At 40.5% G+C, this 26,219-nt stretch overlaps 1 protein-coding gene across 1 annotated transcript in view; it reads left to right on the top strand.

Annotated features, from left to right (window-relative positions):
• HEPHL1 (hephaestin like 1) overlaps nt 1-18,394 on the top strand; it is a 60,331-nt gene extending 41,937 nt beyond the window's left edge. The window contains exons 11-20 of the mRNA XM_075592504.1: nt 870-1,082; nt 2,747-2,963; nt 4,153-4,292; nt 8,055-8,180; nt 11,009-11,115; nt 11,297-11,513; nt 14,238-14,377; nt 15,321-15,483; nt 16,310-16,330; nt 16,421-18,394. Of these exons, the coding sequence (XP_075448619.1) occupies nt 870-1,082; nt 2,747-2,963; nt 4,153-4,292; nt 8,055-8,180; nt 11,009-11,115; nt 11,297-11,513; nt 14,238-14,377; nt 15,321-15,483; nt 16,310-16,330; nt 16,421-16,620 (1,544 nt within the window). The 3' untranslated portion in view covers nt 16,621-18,394. The remainder of the gene's footprint in view (nt 1-869; nt 1,083-2,746; nt 2,964-4,152; nt 4,293-8,054; nt 8,181-11,008; nt 11,116-11,296; nt 11,514-14,237; nt 14,378-15,320; nt 15,484-16,309; nt 16,331-16,420) is intronic.
• Nucleotides 18,395-26,219: the final 7,825 nt, after the last annotated feature.

Below are 26,219 nucleotides of genomic sequence, written 5' to 3'. Positions count from 1 at the left end.
TGGTCTTTTAGTTTAACTCTTTGGCCAAAGTGCTGTAAGCCCTTGACGTGGTCTGCCTTGGAGGGGCTCAAGGGCTTACAACACTTTAACTCTTTGGCCAAACAAAAAGACCATTTTATTCAAAAGATATCTATCTATATATATATATATATATATATATATATATATATATATATAGTGCAGAATAAATGAGTTCTTCAGTATTAGGTGATACCTTTTTTATTGGACTAACAATTTATGTCATAGGACAAGCTTTCGAGAGTTCTCCTCTCTTCTTCAGGTCAAGCAATACTGATTTACACAGGAATCAATGGCTAAAACAGTGTATAGAGAGAGAAAAAACCCAGATATTTACTGTAACTTCAAACACTTAACACCCTACCTTATCTACAGTAAATATCTTTGTTTTTTTCTCTCTCTTCACTGTTTTAGCCATTGATTCCTGTGTAAATCAGTATTGCTTGACCTGAAGAAGAGAGGAGAACTCTCGAAAGCTTGTCCTATGACATAAATTGTTAGTCCAATAAAAAAGGTATCACCTAATACTGAAGAACTCATTTATTCTGCACTATCGCAACTGGACTAACACGGCTATTCTCTGCTTTATATATATATATTCTCATTTATTCTGCACTATCGCAACTGGACTAACACGGCTATTCTCTGCTTTATATTTATATATATATATAGGCACTGTACTGTGTCTTTGGATGTAGCACTGGGCTCTGTCTGTGTTTCATGTTCTGTCTCTGGTTTTAAATATTTACTACAAAGTAGCCTGATAGAATTTTTGATGGGATTACCCACTTTAATCATGATAATAATATTATGTGCAATTATTCTTTACCTCTTTTTCTCTCTCTTTTCAGCTGTTAATGGCTACATGTATGGAAATCTACCGGGCCTGGACATGTGCAGAATGGATAATATATCCTGGCATCTACTTGGACTTGGCACAGAGATTGACATACACGGAATTTATTTTGAAGGGAATACACTTAATCTAGGAGGAATGACAAGAGACACCATTAGTCTGTTCCCTCATACGTCAATAACTGCATTCATGCAGCCGGATGAATTGGGTATGAAACTGAATCAAATCTAACAGTAATTGTTTTACATGGGAAATCCATAGTAACTGGAGCAAAGTGATCTTCATAGCACCCTCTTGCCACTTTACAGTGTAGTACTGTATATGCAGCAACTACTGCAGTGTTTGTTTACACAATCCATTGGGGCTTCTGGTACTTTCAGTAACTACTGTAAACACACAAAGCAAAAACTTAAATGAATGTGGAAGAATCCTGTTTTGGGCTGGTATCAGATCACCACCTTTCAAGTGCTTATCTGATAGCATGCTCTAAACTTGAGTCCTGTCAAAACCAGCATACTGCAGAGTAGAGATATGCAACATTTTGAAAATCCCTTGAAATCGGCTCATTTGTTTCCCCACAAAAATTTTTGCAAGACTGAGAAATCCAGGCCCTGAAAGTGAGAGAGATAAGTCCGCCGCCACATATTCTAATAATAAACACAGGAGACCTGATGGGTTGGTGCAGCATATATTCTTACATCATGTAATATTATTATGTTGATTGTGGTTCATCTAGTGCTGTAGTATTTCCATATAATATTTCAGACAATTTGTTAATTTTCCAAAGGGAGATGAGATGCACATAACTTGCCAAAAGTCCCAAGGGCAAATTCCGACAAGTCGTTATTTTGTTGCAACTCACGCTGAAATATACTTGCACCAGGCAACGTCTATGTATCAATCTTAGTTGCCATGTCTTCGAAGAATAGGGGAGCGGGGGACGGCACCGTAGGAGAGAAAACAGAAATGGCACCATGAGTTGTAACGTTTCAGACTGAATGGTTAAAGATATACAACAAGAAACAAAGACATCCAGAGCAAGATCCAATGTGACAAAAATACACAGTGAAATACCTATATATCTCTTGTAAAAGGGTTATTTAGTTAACCCTTTGGCCAAAGCGTATAAACCTGTGAGCCACATCAAAGCATGACCAAATTTGCAGGTCCTAACACTAGCTGATTAAAATTCTTATTTACCTCTATAATTAGAGGAAGAATGGTCCTAGCATTGAACCTGTCACAACCAGCTCCATGAAAAGAAAACCCTTTTTCAAGAGATATATATATATATATATATATATATATATATATATATATATATATATATGTAGCGCTCCTTTTGACACTTATATACAGTGGTTGACAAATCACCAAAAAATCTACTCGCCACACAAAAAAATCTACTCGCCACCTAGTACCAAACGTGTGCTGCTTGGGCCAATATTTACTCGCCCGGGGGTTAAATCCACTCGCCCGGGGCGAGCAAATGTATAGGTTTGTCGAACACTGCTTATATACATATATATTTTGTGGCTCACATACATGCAGGACACCCGGCGCTCATGCTTGGAGCACTCTCCAAGCATGAGCGTGCTGAGCGCCAGCGGGGACACAGCCTAAGGATGGGAGCAGACTCCTCTACCTTTCAACTGCCTCCACTGTCCCTTTTTAGCACTTTCCCCTTGACGGGCTCTCCTTACCTGAACTCTATCCCATTAACAGGGATATTCACTTTCTTTATACTTGTGAATAAACACATGTAATATTATTAATAGTCTGGGAAAGTTGGACCCCATCCTATAGTGACAAGATTCACCTAGAGAACTAAATGCAGATTCTAAAAACAATCTGTGCCTTTTGTCCTTTTAGGTACATTTGAAGTGGGCTGTCGAACAATGGATCATCATGTAGGCGGCATGAAACAGATGTACACAGTGTCTGCATGTAATAATCTTTCTACTCCTGAGCGCCAGTATGGTACTATTCGAATATACTTTATTGCAGCTGAAGAGGTGGAATGGGATTATTCTCCAGACAGGACATGGGAACTTGAAAAGCATAGTGTCACTGGAGATGCACACAATAGGTATGATATACAGAATATCATAATAATATTTGTACTTTACATCCTGCAATGCGCTGATTAGCAAAGAGGTGAAATGTACTGTACATTATTTGAGATTTATTTGGCCATATACTGATGTGAAATTTCAGTAAGAAACAGACATTGCTTAGAATGGCAATAGTTTTCAATATTTATGCCACAGTTCCACCTACTCGTCCATTTTTTGGGTAAATAGTCGAGATGGTAACATAAGGAGATGACGCCAGAATCATGGCACTCTGAGCCCCAGTATTTCCCATGGGTGAAAGACCCTGATTGGATTATTGGATATCAGACTGAGAGTGTCTTACCCATGCTGAGGTGTATTATTGTCTGTAGGCTTTCTGAGCACTTTCTGACGGTACATGGACACGGTGAACACTATTCTCTGTTCCAATATATTATTCATAATTGAGAGCTAGGTTTTGCTGGCCCCTGCACCTCAGATGTACAGTAGAAAAGGCACTGTAAAAGTTTAAATTCTCCTGAGTTATACGCCCCTCCGGCACTGAAGGGGCTATATTTGTGTCTATATATTTTTTATACAAACATAGTGTGACTACTGACCTTTTTTCAGAGAAAATAAAATGCACACAAAATATCCTACGCAAGACTGTATACAAATACTGTAAACCTATGGAAAGTAAGGAATGTTGCTACAGCGTATATGGTTATATATATGGTTATATACAGGAGTTTTCTTCTGCTCAAAAGATAGAGAATGATCATGAGGGGTTAGAATAATCCTAGCTGCAATTATGATATTATCCCGTTGTCGGCTCCTTGTGACCTTGGACAAGTCACTTTATCTCCCTGTGCCCTGGGCACCAAAAACATAGATTGTAAGCTCTACGGGGCAGGGATTGTGTCAGGAATTGTTAGTGTGCGGCATACCGCACACTATACTGTAATTGGGAAGCACTTTGAGTCCCAATGGGTGAAAAGTGCTATATTAAATAAAGTTATTATAATAATAATATTATTATGATTATATTAGGCTTGTTCTTATTTCAATTTCATAGGAACTGAGCGATTAAAAAACATTAATGGTGTGAAAAAGCGCTCATAGGGGCAAGTGGGCCGATAATCCTTCAGATCACCTTATGTTTTCTTACAGTACATTTTTCTTAACGAAACCTGAAGTTGACAATTTTTTTTTTTTGCTTTCTAGTCCCGGACATATTTTTGTGAGTACAGATGGAGACCTTATTGGGTCTAAATACAAGAAGGTGGTTTACAGAGAATATACAAATGGACAATTTTCCGAGATAAAAAAAAGAACAGCAGAAGAAGAGCACCTAGAGATTTTGGGTAAATTTGCTTCTATCAGTCTGATCAAACATTACATTTTTAATTAAGAAAATCCTAAAATTACCTAATAGAATAGAAATATGACTGCTACCCCTCATATATTTTATAGGATTGACTCACTTCCTCAAAAGGGGATGTTATAGTTAAGTTAATTATTACATCTCAAAGACTGCAGCAGGGGTGCGCAAACTTTCTGCGCTGCGACCCCTGCCTGCTCAGCCCCAGTGCTCGCGCCCCCTTACCCAGGAACCGCGTTCATATGATGTCACGTGACTCCGCTGCGTCATTTGACGTCACCCAAAGCCAAGGTAATTAAGTTGCAGAGGCTTCGCATGCTCCACGGCATTTCATTTAAATGCTTTGGGGAAAAGCGCAGGGCCTCTGTAACCGCCACACCCCCCCAAAAAAAATCTTGCGACCCCCAGTTTGCGCACCCCTGTACTACAGTACCATTCTTATGTGAATAAAGGTGGATAATTCATAGCAGATAATTGAATGTTCTTTCTTTTGGATTCAGATTAGATCGTTCATCAATTTAGAGTAGCTAGTGTACTGATAACACATTTGCTATATGTACAGCTATAGCAGGCGTTATTGCATCCGCAAGCATGTGCCAGTGCATGCAATTGTGCTAGCCACGTCCCTTTTTTTGTACACGTCTAATGCACACACAATAGCAGCTGCTCCCACCAGTGCGTGTTGGGTGTCTCGCTGCAACGCACCACCAGGACTAATAACGACTGCTACATCTGTATAGAATCTGATAACATTACCCATTGTATGTAAACATTTAACTTCTGACTACAATAGGTCTGTAAACATTCGACCATTGCTGTTGCACATACAGTGCAACGTCATTTTTTGCCAGAAACTGCTATTCGCAAAGCTCCGAGATGCATATCGTACTACAAAAACTGGCATTCTTTTCTTGCAATCTAAAGGGTGGCGAGATCGGAATCGTGATTTGCATATCAGGAGTTTATTTTTGTTTTACTACATACGATTAAATCCGTGGCTCTCTGGGGGTCTCCGGAGCTGATTTGCATTCATTTCAGCTCCAGAGACCCCCAGATTCAATCCTAGGTAATAAAAATAAAATTACAGCCAGCTTCATTACCTTAGCGGCTAATCGCTAAAGGTAATAAAAGGGTTAAATGTCAAGAACTGCTTTGTTGTTGGTAGAGGGGGTGGGTGAATGTGGTAGTTGCCCCAGAGTGGGTGTTTAGGTCTTACAGGAGGGTTGCATTAGGAGTAAAACCCCTTCCTTACCTTAGTGGTTACAACCGATAAGTTAAGGAAGGGGTTAACCCTGCACGCTACCCTCCTGCAAAGGCCTAAACACCCACCCCGGGCCAACAACCCCCTTCACCCCACCCCCTGTACCAACAACACCAACAACAAAGCATTAGGCAAAAGTGCTATTAGCCAGAGATGGCTAATAGCGCTTTTCCCTATACAAAAACCATTACAGTGCAATACAATTTAAAAAAAATACAACCCCACCCCCACCCCAACACACATTGTAATGGGCAAAATTCCTATTATCCAAATATGGATAATAGCGCATTTTCTCATTAAAATGAAATTAAAGTTGTACTTACCCTTGTCATGATGAAGGTCGTCCTCGTCATCATCACCGTCCTCTGCATCTTCTGTGGGCAGCAACATTAAATTAAAAAAACGAACTACTGCCCACTAACCCCTTAATCACCTTACCGGTAAGTAACCGCAATGGTAATTAAGGGATTACCCCCTACCCACCCGGGAGGCCTAACCCCGCTCCTTGGGGCAACTACCCCTACCCCCTCTACCCATTGATTGTAACAGTGGTAAACCATGCCCACAATATGGACATGGCTTGCCACTATGACAATGAATAGGCAACCTTAAAAAAAAAAAACAAGCACCAAATTCAATACATTAGAATTAAATAAAAACAAGCATTTGGTAATAAAGCCATTGATTGTGACTGTGGTAAACCATGCCCACAATATGGGCATGGCTTGTCACAATGAAAGGGGCATAGATAAGCACAATGACCAACCTTAAAAAAAATACACAATTAAATAACATTTAATGTGTTTCTTACCTTTGCCGGGATTCACCCTCGTCATCCTACTGCGGCACCAACTCTTGACCCAGCCTGAAGCACAGAAGCCCATGATCCTCTGTTGGTTGAAGAGGAGTCTGCATAGTAGTTCATTAACTCTTTGAACTATGGTTAACAAACAGACCAGGAGTGTTTAACTAATGAATCTCTGGTCACGATCCAAGAGTCTATTTATTTTAATAGATCTGTCCGCATACAACCAGTGCTCACAATCAACAAGTCTCTCTTTAAAAACAATTGTTCACATTATATTTTTTGGCGGAGACCAGACGCGCCAATATAATGTTTAAATTATCATTCCAAGTACACCTCCCCTCACACACACTTTTAATTGTTTTTACTAATTTGTTTACTATTACACCCAATTAATTTTACATGATTTTGAATGCAAGTAATGTTACGTCTCTGCATTAACCATGCAATGACCTGGGGCATTTTACGTGTGCAGCAACAAGGTTCTGTCTGTTTTCTTCACTTCAGTTCTGCCAGTGACGTAACAAAAACAAGGAAGGGTTTCTGAACAGGTGACCAGGCTATTTACAGAAGGGATTTACAGCTGTAGCAGATGTTATTGCTCCCGTTAATGCACTAATTGGCGTGTTGCTGTTGGCAAATCGTAGCTTCATTGAATTGTATTGCAAATCACCCGGTAAAACTCGCAACTGCGGTAATGAGAAGTTATAATAATAATTGTTTGTTCTTGTATAACGCTGCTAGTTGTACGCGGTGCTTTACAGAGACATTTTGCAGGCGCAGGTCCCTGCCCCGTAGAGCTTACAATCTATGTTTTGGGTGCCTGAGGCCGCGCTTATAGTGCCGGCGACAGCGACGCGACAGATGACGTCACCATTGCGATAGTTGAATTTAAATTTTAGGCGACGTCGCTGGCTACAAGGCCAGTGACGTCAGAAAAGGGGGGGGCAGAGGGACGGAGAAGCTCCTGATTGGCCGCAAGGGGAAACCGTCGTCGAAAAAATCAAATATCAGTGACTACCAGATTTTTGGTAGCACTGTCGCTCCGTCGCCTGTACTATAAGTAGCTTATAGACAACGGCAACAATGCATTAGTTTTGACGCGACGGTTGCGTCGCCAGCACTATACGCGCAGCCTGAGACACAGGGAGATCAAGTGACTTGCCCGAGGTCACAAGGAGCTGACACCGGGAATAGAACCAGGTGCTTCAAACTCAGTGCCTGTCAGTGTCCTTACTCACTGAGCCACTCCAGGGTGCAATAACATCTCCTACATCTGTAGGTGATCAAGAACGTAACAACTTCAGCTGTTTCATACCATGCAAATACAATGGGGGCTACATTACAAGTAGGGATCCCTTTCCCTCCGATTTCTATGCTGCGGGAATGTTCACCTTTTATAAATCAGTGTTAACAGCTACTGTGAAGGGGTTTTCAAATAAATCCCAATGATTGCTACAGGGTGAGATTCATGTTATTCACAATGAGGCACATTGTTCTTTGAATATAGTGTAAAAATAGTGGAGAACTGCATTCATGTGTTGTACAATCGGACTCTGTGCTTACAAATAATAGCAAAATGGGTCTGTTTATATTTATCAAAGCCATCTGGTCATTTTGTAAAGAAAATCCTGAAGTCAATAACATTATCACATTGTGTATGTCTTACTGTACTGTAGGTCCATTAATTCGAGCAGAGGTTGGAGACAGCATTCTCGTTGTGTTTAAGAATAAAGCCACCAAGCCCTATTCCATACACGCTCATGGGGTTGTGGCAGTGAATGTGGCTGAGGCAACGCAGCCTGGTAAGTCATTTATGAACAAGTCCCAAGGGGGTAAGTCTATATTGTCCGGAGGGGCAGGTCGTCCACAAGCCCCATTCAAGTCAATGGAGGTTTTCAGACAATCGTCGTCTCGGGTTACTTGTGGGTTATTTACTAAAGTCTACCCGTTAAAAACTGGGGCAACATGAATGCAAAAGAATTGTACCGGATTTATAATAGGAATAAGTCCAATGGTTTGTAATGGGATTTCCCTTTCATTGATAAATGTGGTGCTGGTATTTTGCACTGGTTTAGCTCCAGTTTTGCAACCAGAAGATGTTAGTAAATAGACTGCATTTATTTTTATTGCAACAATTTAATTAAGAGTTATTTAAAGGAGAAATTCCAAATATTCAAACCAAAAAAAGATGTAATGCTATATACAATGATTATTCTTGTATTCTTGTATGCTGGAGCACTCTGCTGATAACTGCATGTAATAGGTGTTTGGGCAATCCAAAAATGCCTGTCACCATCTAGCATAATGCTGTGCTTCCTAATAATTAAACATGTATAACAAGATTTCCATAAATAAAGCCAGTACTGTATATTTTATTCATACAGTGTTTTCTGGATTGGAAAGATTACCCCTCTAACAGGTTGTCCTGTGCGGCATTTATGTTTCCTAATGTATTTTTAAGGTTCAGCCTCTAGTATTTTCTTAGCTCAGACTGCCATGAATACCTACTGTAAATTGCTTTCTATAATAAAACTATAGCAATAGGGTCCACTCATGGGTTAAACCAGGGGTGCTCAACACCACTCCTCAAGCGCCCACAACAGGTCAGGTTTTCAGGATATCCCAGCTTCAGCACAAGTAGGGACTGATTGAGCCACCTGTGCTTAAGCAGCGATATCCTAAAAACCTGATCTGTTGGGGGGGTGGGGTGTCTTGAGGACTGGAGTTGAGCACTGTCATGGTAGCTTATGACAGGCTGTAATAAGCAATCAAGATGGTATAGCACAACCGGCCTGATGACATGCAGGCATGAAGACAATGAACACGTGAAGACTTTGCATGAAGACAATGGGTAAAAGGGTGGCTTTGACTTATATATCATTTTAACCCTTCTTTCCCAGTTACGGCGCCGAGCCGTCTAGCAAAAGTCCCTTTGAAGCTTTTGAAGCTGACTTGGGACTTCCATTGTTCAGTGTGAAATGTTACACTTAAACTGGTTAGTTCCTTTGGTCAGTTGGGCCAAGCATAAGCAATTGGCAATTTAGCCTTTGATGACCAGGCGATGTAAATTCTAGCCTTCCTGCTCATTATCATAACAGGGGGGTTGCAGTTTCTCAGAACTCAACCAAAATTTCATATTTACTGCAAATCACTTCCTAACTTCCGTTCAGTAATACATACAGGCAGGTGAAACATATTAATACATTCCGTCACACCTGGCGCTCTCAGAGAAACCAAACATTACAGTGTAATATGAAAATTAATAGAGATATTAATATCTGGCACTTAGTAGCTGTTAGATACACAGTGTTTAGACTCAAAAGATGGGCTAAATCCCACGAATACACATATGTAACTCTTAGCATGTTCAGCCAAGGACATCTCATAATATTCTTATATTTAATAAGGTCACTCAATCTGATTTCCTGTTTGGGGTAGCCCCCATCAATAAAACCCTTTGAAGCAGGGAGGACATTTGTCATGTTCACTGCTGCAGGAACCTTGGTGTGTAAGTGTGAGTTTTAACGCTCACCACCCAAACAGGCCCTGGGTCCCGCATAGCAATTAGGTATTAACATACTGTACACTAAAAAACCCTTCTGCTTTTCACATTCAACTTCAATTAAGCCTTTTGAAGTCCAGATTTCCTGAAAAGACACAATACAGTGGAATTTTCTTAAACTGTAGCTTATTAACCCCTTAAGTCCCAGTGTGGGTGGTATGCAGCCACTGATCCAGCAACAATAATACATTTACACAGGGGAATAAGCATTTTCATGTTATAACAAGGGTTAAATCACATTTCTGGGCCTCAGCCCAGTTAACCCCTTGTCTCCCTGGCGAGGTTAGAGGGGGGCCATTGGGGGGTAACCCCGTGAATCCCGGGCCAAAACCCTCACGATCGTCACAAGCACCCCTGCATTAAACCATACAATTCCTATTTGTTACTGCACGTAGGAACGTCGCTGATCTTACTGACATGTCCGTGTACTAGAGATGTGTGAATGTTTCAAATTGGATTGTTGAAAGTCTGCGCAAACACAAGACTTTCACATCCATTTACTGTAAATGGCAGTGTATAAAGGGCCACGGGAGCCTGCATTTCAACTTTTTAATGCTTGACGAATTTTATTTGAAGGAAAATAGGCGCATTTCACTGGTTTCACCAAATTGTGTACATCTTTAGCATGTACACATTGTAAAGCAAACACTCATACCAGTGACTACATTTGTAAAAAATAAATAAAAATAATAGGCAAACTTTTAAACGCAATCCTTCTAGGGTAATGTTTTTTAACCGTCTCCTCGGGACACCACGACGGAGCTGATTTTACAAACATACAGTGCACATGTTAGCCTAAAATATGGCCTGGCTGGGGACTTCCAAGAAGGGATGAAAAACACTGTTCTGATGGCATTACATGCATCTTGTCCAATTCTTGTTATACATTATTTATTTTAATTGCTGAAATTGTTTTCTGCATGCTATTGAGTGAAAAAGACAAAGAAATGTGTTGAATTTACATGTGTAAGTGCTTGTGCTCTCAGATAAATAAAGTCTTGTGATATGATTTGTGTTCTGGAAGGGCGTTATATACCCTGCTCATTTCATAGACACATATTTTTTCAGGAGGAACAAACACTTATCGATGGAATGTCCCAGAGCGATCAGGACCAGGAAGTGATGACCCAAACTGTTTAACCTGGGTTTATTATTCCACAGAAAATTTTGTCAAGGTACAATATTATTTCCAAGCAACCATATATAGTGGACTTTTTTTTTGCATGATCAAATACAGATAATTATGATAAGTGCACCAGACATAAATGTTAAATAATTAAAGCGAGTCCCAGATGAGTTTATACTTTAGAATTTTGAATATTCCTGCTAATTGTTATCTGTCCTTTTTACTTTTAGGACATGTACAGCGGCCTGGTGGGACCATTAATAACTTGTAGAAAAGGTGTGCTAGACAGAGAAGGACGGAGAAAAGATGTCACCCGGGAATTTACGTTGCTATTTCTGGTGTTTGATGAAAACGAGTCCTGGTATTTGGATGAAAACATTGAAAAATATGTTCACAAAGATGATGTGAATAAAACAGACGAATTTGAGGAAAGTAACAAACTCCATGGCAAGTGCTTTTAAAAAGGGAAATGCACAAACATCAACTTAATGTGTCAGTGTAAAATAACACGAGACACTATAGCTGGGTAACATCACACATTTAAACCACATGTAAAACGTCGTAGTGTTTACAGGAGAGCTGTTGGGATGTGGCCAGTAATGTAAAATCAGCAACACTAAACCACAGAGCATCCTGACTCGCAATGTTGCATTGAGATCTGCAATCCATTGACCTTAATTAAGCATTCCATTTTTTTTAAATTTTTTTTTATGATTTGTCCATAAATACGTCTTTAACCCAACCTGTGCTGAAAAGCTGTGTAATGCGGCAGGCATAAGCTTATAGGGGCCCATGTAAAAATGGTCTAGAATCAAAATATGACACGGTGTGCTCATTTGCATGTCATTACCCAGAATCCCTGGCTGCAGTGGAAGCACTGTATGCTAGGAGATAATAGTGAGAAGCAGGGCTGCAGGCCCGGCTGAGACATGTGAGTGTGCTCACAAGTGATATTCTTTTTTGCTGTCCATAAAATAAGAGTCTAATTTTGTGCATGCACACTTTGGTAACATGGTCATACACTATTTTTTTTAATCCATGTCTGAGATCCATTTCTTTCGCTAACTCTTTCTTGTGTAGAAGAACACTGTTGGTGTCAGGAGCCCATTCGCCATGAAGCCAAAAAGCTTAGAGGAGGATTGGGAACGTGCACCACTTAGCAAGTTCATACACAGTATATCACATATGCTGGCCCATGTGTGACACTAATTACACTATGCATATTTAATAGTGGGGTATATCTTCTCAGCAGGGATTTTACAGGGTCCGATATTGAGCACTCACTATAGGCAGCTTTCACAGATCTTCAGCTTCAGATATTGTCTGTCTCCATCCATTTACAGAGTAGCCTCTCCATCCTGTAGAACAGGGATGGGCAAACTTTTTCATCTGCCCCCTTCTGCCTGCTCTCCCCCATGCTTGCTCCCTCCCTCTCTCCCCTACCTTTTCAACTGCGTTTTCTGACGTCATGATGTCATGTGACCCGGCGGCGTCATTTGGCAACGCGTCGCCAGAAGCCACCATAGACAAGGTCCGGGACCTACAGAGTCCTTGCGTGCTCCCCTGGCATTTAATTTAAAGTTTGTGGGGAAGGGCGCGGGGCCTCCCAGTTTGCGCACCCCCTACTGTAGAATATACAGTGGTACCAGCTATCTCTGGTACTATATATTACCTATTAGTAGAATATATATTACCTGAGTATAGGCTGCCTCTATACAGACTGCTTCAGATATCAGAAAAAATTCTATGAAGCTAAAATATGGGAATTCCATATCAGCATCCTGGCAGCTATATTTGCTAACTAGAAACAGTACAGTATGTATCAAGCAGAGATTCCTAGATACATTGTAGCTACAGATTGTGTTACTTGAACCAGCTACAGCCTCATTAGCCCCCAGGATATCTGTCGGTGGCCCTGCTACCGTGACATATATATATATATATATATATATATATATACATATATATATATATATATATATCAAACAGATAAGTCATCTATTTCCACCTACACATGTATACTTGCTATTAAGCATTTTTTTGGATATTTGCTACATTTTCTAAATTCTGATTTGATTCTGAGATTCTAACTTGGTAGGACTGCTATAATGTCAGTTGTACCAATTGGTCAATATCAGGAATCATAACCACCTTATTATTAGCGTTTATTTGTGAAGCGCCAACATATTCCGAAGCGCGGTACAATGGGCTACAGATTTATGTATTGTAAAAAAACATAACATCTTTACTATTGGGCAGGGGTCGAACAGTGGGAAACATGGGTCAGTTTCGACTAATTTGGGTCCGTTAGGTCAGTCTAGCTTTAAGTACTGCTGTTGATCTTAAAGCTGCAGTTCAAGTGCCGTTTAAAAAAAATTGCATTCAATACAATCTGCACACTGGCAAGTGATTAGCTAAGATGCCGATCGATCTGTTCTCCTGTGATTGATTGGCAAAGATTCGGCTCAGGGGTTCACTAAATCACTGTCAGTGCTTCAGAAGAGTACCCAAGATGCAAAGTTCTGTGTGGAAGATCATGTGACCAAGCATTCACTAGATACAATTGGTGCACTGCTAGAGAGAGGGCAAATAGGGTGTGACAGAGCCTGTCTCAGAAGAGGAAGGGGATGTGACGTTGTAAATGGTTGCTATAGAAAAAAAAATTCTTGTTACATTATAATACATAAAAAATGTCTAACTTTTTTTATGCTACAATTATTTTCTCATAGTAAAGAATTGATTTATAAAAAAAAACTCATTTAGGATATTGCTTGAACTGCAGCTTTAAGAACAGACTTTATTTATTAATGATGTAATTTTACTTGCATTAGTAAATACTGTACATGGGTAATTGATATTGCTTGGTGCGAACTATCCTGACAACAAAGCAAGGTCTTTTCATCGAATTGTGTGGTGCTTGTAGGGGAATGCTATCTGCCTCTTTGCTATGAAGGGAATCTGAAGTAAGCCATTGAAATTATACTAAGGGGTTAATTCTGTATGCTCCGAAGCCTATGTTTGGATGCCACTTTGGAGTATATAGAATTTACCCCTTAATATATTCTGTCATATAAATGTGTATGTAGCGCCAGTGACAATGTGGAAGTTGTTTGTGGAAATGACAGGTATCACAGAATTGGCAAATCATCTTATTTTAATTCTTTCCCCCAGCAATCAATGGGAAGATCTATGGAAATCTGCATGGGCTGACAATGACTGAAGGGGATAAGACCAACTGGTATCTGCTTGGTCTGGGAAATGAAGTTGATATGCACACGGTGCATTTTCATGCTCAGAGCTTTCTGTTTAAGGTTAGTTCCAAGGAAAAAAAATATTCAAGAAGGGACTATTTAATGCATATCCGACTGGTTCCAAAGTTATTTTATTAATGCATTAAGATGTTCTAACATGCTTGGTTTTAAATCACAACTACTAAATCTGCACATATACTGCAGCATTTGTAGGAAGAATGACACACTGTGTGCTCATTTGCATGTCATTACCCAGAATCCCTGGCTGCAGTGGAAGCACTGTAAGCTAGGAGATAGTGGGGAAAAGCAGGGTTGCTGAACTGTCAGACTTGAATGTGCTCGCAAGTGATATTTTTGTTTGCTGTAGGAACAGAGGTAAAACTTCTGTCATTTAGCGGTTGAGCCAGTTGTACCAGTTTGTGAAAGTTGCATTTTGTGGAGGATCATGCAAAGAATTTCTGCGTAACATTACACCCTACGGCAATGTATTGCTTGAAAACAGTGTCCTTCGAAGGCTTCCCTTCATCATTATATCTATACTCTCCGCCTTTTCAATTATTATTATACTCCAGAAGTTTTTCCCTTATGTGTGGAAGAAAGTTCATACAGTACATCTACAATTTAAACATTTATAATATCAAATACCACATAAAACTATTTTTTTTTGTATGAAGCAGTGATTGCTTGAATTTTGTCAAGCAGTACCACCCCGTTCCTCTCCCCTCTCCCCCAACCAACCTTCCCCCGATGTGCAATGCATAGAAATCCCTGCTGCCTCAGAGTCAACTATTTTTTGTTTAAAGATCATCTGCCCTAGTTTAATTTAATTCAGGGGTTCTCAACTCGAGTCCCCTCCCGTCCCCGACAGGTCAGGTTTTCAGGATATCCCTGCTTCAGCACTGTGTATGTGTGTGATCATCACCTTTTCTCATTGGAGAGACTTCCTAATCCACAATTAAATATGTGTAATTAATGTTTCACTGCCTTTTGTTGTGCATTACAGAAAGACAAGGAGCACAGGGCCGATGTGTATGATCTCTTTCCTGGGACCTTTCAGACAATAGAGCTGGTAGCAGATAACCCAGGAACATGGTTATTGCATTGTCATGTGACAGATCACATTCATGCTGGCATGGAAACGACTTTTACAGTGCAGAAGAGAGCAGGTGTGTTATTTAATACAGGCATGGATGCTTCTCGTTGCAATGTCTAAATAGTTCCTGTTTTGATCTTGGTATGCAAGGAGTGGTACTCAGCACACCCTAGAGTAGGGGTGGCCAACTCCAGTCCTTATGAGGTCCCATCAATTCAGGTTTTCAGGATATCCCTGCTTTAGAACAGTTGGCTCAGTTGAAGACTGAGCCACTGATTGAGCCACTTGTGCTGAAGCAGGGATATCCTGAGAACCTGACTTGTTGGTAGCTCTTAAAGCAACTGGAGTTGGCTACCCCTGCCCTACTGCCTTTGAGCACAGGGTTTACGTAAAACACAGCTCAAAACACTGGTTAGAATTATGACAACTACTGTGTGTGCATGGCCCTGGGAAATGAAATGGGTGGGGGGTCTTCATTGATGTGGGTGTTATAAGAGAGCTGTTTTATCCATGTATTTAAAAGAATCTGTGCGGTTCTCATTTAGAAAGACAGAATCGCCACCTACTCACAGATTCAGCAGTAACATATTCTTACAGAGCACCTTTGTGACAGCTCAGCGCATGCATTAATTTCACAGGCTGCGATCATTTTTCCGTGGCTTGATATGACAAATAAACATTCTGTAGATATTATTGTAAGTGGGCTGGGCAAGTGACTTCTTTTGTGCATCAACCTTTAAATGTACATCAACCTTTAAATGTACACTCTGCTTATCCATTGAATGCAATCATTGTTATTTTATGTAAGTGTACGTGTGAAAATTACCAGTTTAAATAAGAAATGTAAACAAATTGAAAACTAATTGTTTTTTTTTTTTTATTTATTCACTCACTCACAGGGGAAAGTATCTCTCCAACAGGCAAGTATACTTCATCTGGTGTGAATTATATGCCAACGTGAATTTATTATCATCATGTTACAATGATTTCTTGTTTCATTTTTTTTGCAGGTGAAAACCCAACTGGAATACCATTCTTGGGCAAGAACCTATCTGTTAGAGACGCATACATAGCCCTGATCTCTCTCTTAGCTATTGGTCTCATTCTTCTGGGAATGCTGTTAGTACTATTGACTCTTCTCAGTTGCGCAAGAAAGAAGATGTATTATAGTACTATTCACAATGGGGTACTCCCAGTTCATAATTTATGAGTACATAAATGTCTCATGGCCTACATTGTAAAATGCCCCGGACTTAATGATGTGCTATTACACTTTGCTACCATTATGTTTACAACCAGAACACAAATACACTGGGTATTGTACTGTGCCTACTGTATTTCACTTTAATGGGGGAATGGGAATTTAAAACGTATCACACAGACAGTTTTAATTGTTAACATTGAATTACACTGGACACTTTAGACATTTTTTTTAAGGAATTATGTACTGTTGACATTTGGACCTCAAACTGTACTGTACCTCGGAGTAATCTGGCAGTACTGTACATTGATAAAATCCCTAATGCTTTTTAGGGTCATTTAAAATGATTATGTTTTTATTTAGCTCAACCACATCCATTATATTCATGTGACAATATTGGCCTGATATTTCGGACTTTTAAGTAGTCGTGGTATTTTCAGAATCTGTAATTTGCATAGACATAACAGTAGTATTTTGAAATATCATTTCAGTCATTTTGCTTTAACCACTTTGCTGCGTAAGCCACTTTGGTGACAAATGGATTGCCAGGTTTTTATTTTATATCAGCAGTTTTGCATTTGTCTTGCTGTAGGTTTCATAACATAACCACTATTTCAAAACTAGAATGATACAGACATACTCTGTGTTAGCACTTTTGCTTATCCTCAATGAGCCCTGAGATCTTTGTATTTTTTTTCCTGTTTAAATTAGGGGGCCACAGAATCTAGTAATTCCCTCAATAAATCTCTTCCATAAATGTGACAACTTTTGTAAACTGGTAATTTATTAAGCTACAGCAATGCATGCTTTGTGTTTCCAGTACTGAGGAAAAATCAACGGGAAGGAGTCCATAACTTTAGAAGGGGCAGCCTTCAGAAATTGTACACTACAAAGAAAACGTACTATATTTTGTTTTTATTGTGGTTTCTGTAAAAGTTTCATCATCTTTTTTGGCAGCATCCAGAATAGTCATCCATGTTGGTAGCCTGTCTATGTGGTTAACTGTGCAACATGCTATCATATGTTAATAACTCATTTTGTCCTCATTTGACACAGTCTCACAGTGTTATATTTTTGCACTCTAGATATACCTCTGTTTTTAGATTTTTGGGAATTCTCCATAGTAGCTGCTGTTTTCTCACATTACAAATAATGGCTTTGGTGCGTAGATGCTAAATGTGTATTGTATGCTTTGTAAAACAAATAAAAACCCATTGAAAATGTGCTGAATAGAAATTTAAGAACAGTTTGATTTCTTATTTCTTCCCCAAAATAATACATTTCAGGGGCTGCAGCTTTTAAGTGCTTCTACAATGTAAATACAACATGTAAATGAGTACAGAATATCTATATGATGCCTGTAAAATAAAAAGCATTGTTGTAAGTCATTTTTTATATATTAAAAAGAAGTTATTTACTGGTGAAGTTAACACAGAAAGTTGATTTTTACCTTGTAGACAAAAACTAAAGATTTCAATAGTACATGACATTTCAGCCCATACACTTTTTTTTAATTAGATTATATTTGTTTTGGGATCGTCATAATCAGAAATAAACACATTTGTTTTCATTTATAATGTCTTTCATTGTGTCATATTTCAAGAACAGTTTTTTTTATTGTATTTTTTTATTGAAAGCCTTGCATTATATATACTGTATTTGTGAAGATCATAAATGGTCAATATTTATTTGGTCATAACAGGTTATTTTCCATTTTACAGGTCTGTATGATGTTCGTCTTTTTATTTTTATATAAAGCTAAACTATTAAACGTTGGTCAAAGCATTGTTTCAATTTCACATTTCTTTATCTGCAATACATTCCTTTCCTACAACTTGTACAACAAATACAAAGTAAGTTCAATGAATAGTTAGTAATTAACAGCAACCCCTGCGATCAAGCACAGTTTTACTGGTTAAAAGTTTGTAATTTCTTAAATCTCTCTCGTTTGTTGACTTTCAGACAGGGGAAAATAGGTCATTACTAATGGTCAGCAGCAGTTGGTTTTCCGTCAATAGAGTCTTACTCTTTAAAATAAAATGTATTCATTTAAAAAAAAATCTTTTGTCCACAACTCCTACGTTGTGCTAATCTTGGTGCTTGAACAGGATTTGTAGTTACACTCTGATAATCCCAAATAATTATATGCATTAACTTTACTTTGAGGTGAGCTGGTTCATTTAGCATATTGAATATCAAAGCAACTGAGGACGTTTTTTTAAATTGTGTCCATAGATTCTGCTATTTAGCAATGTGTCCCCACCCATAACTGATACCATAGACCCTACAGCCAAAATAAGGGAGTTCCTACCTAGAACTGTAGGATTCCTGTCTTATATGGTACCTTAGCTTAATTGTAGTAATGAGGTTAGCATTATTATTAACATTAGGATGTAAGAAAAAAGGTGGCGTCACACTGCCGAAAGGACTCACCATGGGTAGGTAAATAGCATAAACAAATGTAAATTTATTGGCACATAAACAGGATTAAAAAAACACTCTAACGCGTTTCGCGCCGGATTGTCCTTTTTTCTTTCATTCATCGTTTGATCCGGACTGGAGAACGCCAACTGCAGTTCACTCTGCAAGGGATAACTCAGTGAGTATTTCAAAGCTTCATTCTATTCATTATTATTGCTCTTGATCACTGTAGACCTTATAGAGACTGTACTGTATTTCACATTGTCACTGTGATGAAGAGGATTTACATTGACCAGGTTTTACAGTCTTTGGGCCTCATGCAGAGAGCAGCGAATTTTAAAATTGGCGAATTTATTAAAAAGTAGCTTTTTTGGAGAGTTTTATTCTCCATATGCAGAAAAGTGCGAATTCTGCTATGTTTAACATGGATGCGTCTGGCGAGTTTAAATTGACGAGATGCGCGCTTCAGAAACTTGTAAAAACAAATGCGCGCCTTTTTTTTTCCCTTTGCAATGGCCGCGAGCGGCAGCTTCTTGCCAATTTTTTCTGGCGAGGGAAAAAGGAGACAATAGCGCCTTTTTATTGGCGCGAACAGCCGCTAGATGCCGTTCGCGGCTCTCTGCATTAGGATATTTGTAAAACTGGCGAGATTGAGGTTTTCGCCAGCCGCGAGGCGAGTTTTACAAATAGAAAAGAAAAATTGGCGCGTTTTTCGGAAATCTCCATTTTCTGCTGTTTTCTGCGCGATTATCTCCAAAAAATGGCGAATTTCGAAAATTTGCTGCTCTCTGCATAGGCCCCTATGACTTAGATCTGCTCTTTCAATCAGTCACAGTGCATCTATATTTACACAATGAACATATCAACCATTCATTAAGTATGTAAAGGTTAATACCTACTGAGAAATATTTAAATCTCTGCAATTGAACTGCTCTCAATGTATTTGCATGTCAGGCTACACTTCATCCAATTGCTTGGACTCAGTCTTTGCCATAACAGTACACTGGTCTAACTACACCAAAATTAAAGCTTCTCTGTCTCAACTTCAAATGTCAACTAACCCAAAGAGGACAACTCAGAGAACATACAGACTACGTAAGGTGCTGGACCCAAGAGACCTGCATATCATCATTACAGATAGTCTCTGCTTTAGAAACCAACAATGATATTAAAGATAACCCCTGAGAAAGTCCAGGGTGGAGCGAAATGTGTGTTGGGTGGGTCAGTGTGTAGGCTGGTGCAGTTTGGGAAATTGTGTAATGTACAACGTCACATAATGTAGTCAGAGCAGAGGGCGCTCCGCTTCATTACGAACCTCAGACCGGCACTCTCCTCGTCCCTGTGACTGTGGTGGCATCTCCTTTCGAGATCTCCAAGGTACCTACTGCCCCACATTAAACAGTTACTACTTAATATAGTTACATAGTTACATAGTAGATGAGGTTGAAAAAAGACGTACGTCCATCAAGTTCAACCTATGCTAAATTTAGACAACAGATACTTTATCCTTTATCTATACTTACTTATTTATCCAGAGGAAGGCAAACAAAAAACCCCAGTGACATATCATCCAATGATATCTCATAAGGGGAAAAATAAATTCCTTCCTGGCTCCAAGAATTGGCAATCGGATTAATCCCTGGATCAACATCCTTCCCATGTTTACTTATTTGGTATATCCCTGCAGGGCCGCCAACAGAAATCGTGGGGCCCGGGACAAACATTTTGAGCAGGGCCCCCCCTGTCGGCTGTATTGCCCGCCCCCCCATTTCACACCTCACGAGCCCCCTCTTCCCCCCCCCATCCCATGTATTTCTCTCCCTTCCGCCTCACCCCATCTCACTCTCCCGCCTCACATGTATTTCTCGCCCCTGCTTCTCACTCTTACTCCCTCTTTTCCTCACTCACCCCCTCTGTCCTCTCCCTCCGTCAATTACCCCACGCTCACTCATTCCGCCCCCCCTACACACAATTCCCCCCACAAGATATATACCAAAAAAATTCCCACCCCCCCAATGCAAAAAACTTCCAACCCCCAAATATATAAACCCCCCCCGCCCAAATGCATACAAAAACTCCACCTACCCAATACATACATATACTGTACATATATATATATATATATATATATATATATATATATATATATATATATATATATATATATATATATATATATACATATACATACACATTCCCAGTAAGATAGATAGATCTTACTGGAAATGTGTGTGTGTATATAATATATATATCCAATACATATAAAAATTACCCCAACCCCCCAATACATATAAAAATTACCCCAAACCCCCAATACATATAAAAATTACCCCAAGCCCCCCAATACATATACAAATTACCCCAACCCCCCCAATACATATACAAATTACCCCAACCCCCCCAATACATATACAAATTACCCCAACCCCCCCCAATACATATAAAAATTACCCCAACCCCCCCCAATACATATAAAAATTACCCCCAATACATATATATAAAAATCAGAATTACCTGCAAGGGCGGGGGCGCGGCGTGCTGGTGCCTGCGGGGGTGGTGGCGGCGGTGCTGGGGGGGAGGTCAATGCTGCGTGGGGCCGATGATGCGGGGGTGGGCTGTACAGAGGGGTAGCCCGTGGCTGCAGGGCGTGTCTGGCGGCTGCAGAGGTTGGCGGGACGGCCATGTCCTGCGAGGGGGGGGGAATTCTGTACAGGTGTCCGGCGGCTGCGGGGGGGGTGCGGGGCGGTAAGGCCCTGTCCTGTGGGGGGGGAGGGCGGTGCAGCAGGGGGCCCGGCGGCTGGTCACAGCAGTTGCCGCCGGCCCTGCTGCAGGTACGCCACTGCTCCCGCGCGCACCGGTGCGCTGCAGGGGAGGGGCCGATGCGGGGGGGGGATTGCTGGTCGGCCCGGTGGCAATGGGGGGGGGCGGCGGTTTTGGCCCGATGCTGCCCGCCGCAGCAGAGGTGGGGTACCGTGACGGCCCGGTGGCTGCGGGAGGGGAGGTGGCAGTGCTGCGAGGGGCCCGGCAGCTTGCCACAGCAATTGCCGCCGGCCCCGCTGCACCTGTCTCACAATGCGGCTCCCGCGCACGCTGAGCCTCCCTCATGCCGGCTCGCCAGAAGCTTAACCTACTTCCGGCGCTGCAAACAGGGAGCCTGGCGCCGGGGGCAGCAGCGGCTTTTTTTTGTTTTTTTTAATTAACTGGCGCCCGCCCGCACAGGGGGCCCGGGCGGCCGGGCCCCCCTGACCCACGGGACCCGGGACGCCAGTACCCTTTCTCCTCCCCTCTTGGCGGCCCTGTATCCCTGTATACTTTTCCTTTCTAAAAAGATGTCTAACCTTTTTTTGAACAAATCTATTGTATCTGCCATCACAGTCTCCATGGGAAATGAATTCCACATTTTAACTGCCCTTACTGTAAAGAACCCTTTCATTTGTTGCTGGTGAAATCTCCTTTCCTCCAACTTAGAGGGATGGCCCCGAGTCCTTAGTACTGCCCGTGGGATAAATAGTTTAGTTGAAAGCTCCTTGTACTGTCCCCGGATATATTTGAATATAGTTATCATATCCCCTCTTAGACGCCTCTTTTCTAATGTATACATCTATATCTATGGCCATAACAGTGATTTGAGTCAGAAGATCTGCAGTGCATCTGATATAATTGCTGCTGCAATGTTAGACCAGCTTTAATAGATCACCTGATATCTATATACCATATTTCCTCGATTATAAGGAGCACCATTGACTTAGCACTTACAATCGTTGAAATACGGTAATAACAATTTTCGGGAAAAAACGGCAACCTCCTGCTCAGAAGCAAGGTAGGCGGCCAGAACGGGCCAATCACAGGCGGCAGCATGGCTACATCCCCAGATGGTTGAGAAGGAGTGAGGTCAGTGTTGGTGGGAGGTTTGAATGGGACAATTTAGAGAGTGACAAGGAAGCATGGTCTCTGCTGCATCGAGCCATTTAGGGCTCCATGTGGCCAGCTGCTTTGGTGCCAGCATGTTGTGGCAAACAAAGGCTTCGCTTTTCTTCTATGTGCACTCCCAGTAGGCGTCCTTTGTTCCACAGCCTCTGCACACGGTCCGCTTTCAATCCATGCAGTCAACGTCCATAAAAATGGACTGGAAATATGGGGCTGTGTGCCCCTATAAGGACACCCCTATCCCAGGTATACACAGGAAGCAGCCGTAGGGATCATATCTCTGATATTGAATAAGTCCAGGATTAACCTCTCTCCATCAGCTGCGGGTAATCCAGCAGCCCTCCCCGCTGCGGCGGCTCCAGCTTCCCACCCAGCTGGTACTCCAACAGCACCTCCTTGCAACCTCGTTTTTTTTAAAAACATTGATTCTAAGACGCATCTCGATTTCAGACGTGAAAATGGGAAAAAAGGTGCGTCTTAGAACCGAGAAAATACAGTATATATAGATAAATATATTTGTAACCCTCCCTGCCCATCTATGAAGAGTTATGTGTGTATGTATGTATGTATATATTATATATATATATATATATATATACAGATGTAGCCAGACTTACTGCCTTTGGGGCCGCAGAGGAAAATGCGGAAACCCGTGACCCCTCTACAGCTACAAGAACAGTGTCTTGCGGCACTGGGATTAATGCTGTAGGGTAGCATGCTTTTGAATGGGACCCTGCAGAGTAAATCATTCACTTGATGGGCCATCTTGCAGAGAGAGAATACCGCTCAGGTAAAAGAATACTCACCGCTCAGAATAGCTGTGCAGCCGTGTTCGGTCCCTGTCTGCAGCCGCCTCTGTCTGCCATTTGGATACCTGTCCCCGCTGAAGGTAAAAGATGAAGGCTGTATTTCCCTCCCCATGATGATGTAGATCCCTTATATGGGGCTATACATCATGAGGGGGAGGATATACGGCCATATTTGGTGATCTACATCATTGAGGGGGCTGGACAGGACAGAGGGACACATACATACAACTTCAGTGTTAGCATGCAATTTATACTAAAATCAAGCCAATGTACTGCACAGTGCTGCACATATAATTTAGCAGGAACAATGAGTCGCTGTTGAGAAAAGTGCTTAAATCTATAACTAATGCCTATGCCACAGGGATGTGGAGACTTGCCCAAGGTCACATGGGCACTGACATTGGGATTTTAACCAGGCACACCTTCTTAAAAATGTCTCCTTTGTCCCATTATTCCAATCAATCAAACTCCAAACACATGCAGACATACTTCATTAAGTCAAAATACAAAGAAATTCACCAACACTCAGTCAATCATACAGTACCTTCATATTGTCTGGCTTCCCAAATGGTTTTCTTTGCAATTACCCGGACAGTCATACTTTCAACAACAACTCCAACCTGTTAACAAGTCTTCATTTACACACATGAAGAAAAAGGTGCACTCACAATCCCTGTTGGGGTTTCTACTTTGGGTGCACGTCTATCCGAGGGTGTTTGGAGAAGTATGAAGAAGTTAAAGATAAGCGACACTCTATTAAACTTGTGCTAAATACAAAATATTATTTTAGGATCAACATTTCAGTGACAACATGGGCCTTTATGAATATAGGATCAACGTTTTGGTCCCTACATGGACCTTAATCAATATAAAGGTCTATATTGGTACTGAAACGCTGCTTCTATCTAAATAAATATTGTTTATTTAGATAGGAGCAGCGTTTCAGTATTAAATATTACAGTACATATTTCAGTACTAAATATTTTTTATTTAACTGCACTGGAGTTCTACTGATCTTTTACTTTTTCATTTACCCACTGCCAGATATATATCCTTGCATGGAAACCATTCCACTAAATTGATACTGTAGGTAAAGTTTACAAATGCTGTGGAAGAACAATGGAAGAAAAACGTGTTAATGTACAATTTCTAAATATATTAAGGTTTTTCTTTCTGGAGCAACTGAGCCAGAACATCCATCAGGTACATACAAATTAGACATTTGTGCCATTAGATACAGTTTGCTCCATGTAAGGCTAAAAAGTTCTCAACTGAACATGATATAATCATGCAACTCATGACCAAATAGGCTTAGAGGTGGAAGTATTCTATAAAGAACTTCCAGGTATACAAATTCTGGTTATTAAAAAAATCAACAATACCCTCCACCACTGTACTGAATGGATGTAATGATAAAGAACACTGATGAGCCCATTCACTTCTCAAACCATACTTGTCATAATTACACAATATACAGTGCTCCCACTGCAGCCAGGGATTCTGGGTACTGGGTAGACTTTGGTTTGGAAAAAGTCGGTTATTGAGAGAGAGATGCTTATTGGGATATGCAGTGTACTTAAATTAACATATATTTCTGGTATCTCAGGTGTGCTCCTTTTTGTGCAAAGGAATCTCTCCATGAAACAAGAGTCATTCTCTCCCTTGGTATTTTAAGCTAACGCAAGCCAGTGTTAATTTAACCTGACACTAAGTCTATACGAATGAGTTCAACATTGGCTGTTGTTTTGCACATAATTACCATAATTACTGTAAAGAAAGGGTTCTTTGCAGTAAGGGCAGTTAAAATGTGGAATTCATTACCTATGGAGACTGTGATGGCAGATACAATAGATTTGTTCAAAAAAAGGTTGGACATCTTTTTAGAAGGGAAAGGTACACAGGGATATACCAAATAAGTATACATGGGAAGAAGGTGGATCCAGGGATTAATCCGATTGCCAATTCTTGGAGTCAGGAAGGAATGTATTTTTCCCCTTATGAGATATCATTGGATGATATAACACTGGGGTTTTTTGTTTGCCTTCCTCTAGATCAATAAATAAGTATAAATATAGGATAAAGTATCTGTTGTCTAAATTTAGCATAGGTTGAACTCATCTGCTACGTAACTATGTAACCTTTGTGGATATGCGTTAAACTCAGGGAAAATGACATCCGTTACCTTTTTAGGTAACCTAACGTTGTTTGCCCTAGTTTAATGGAGCATAGTGCATCCTGGCCTACGAGTGCTCACTTGCATGTCATTATCCACAATTCTTAGCTGCAGTGGAAGATCTGTGTACTGTGTGATTATGGGGTAAGAATAGGGTTCGGGACTTGACTAAGACGTTAATGTGCTCAATAGTTTTCTTTATCATTTATAAAGAGCTTCAGAAGATTGTAAACAACTCATCCTGTTTTTAATGATAGACAGCAATACAACTATCCAAC

The sequence above is a fragment of the Ascaphus truei genome, chromosome 3, assembly GCF_040206685.1.
Source record: "Ascaphus truei isolate aAscTru1 chromosome 3, aAscTru1.hap1, whole genome shotgun sequence".
NCBI classification, from domain to species: Eukaryota; Metazoa; Chordata; class Amphibia; order Anura; family Ascaphidae; genus Ascaphus; species Ascaphus truei.
This window is presented reverse-complemented; position numbering and strand designations above follow the sequence as displayed.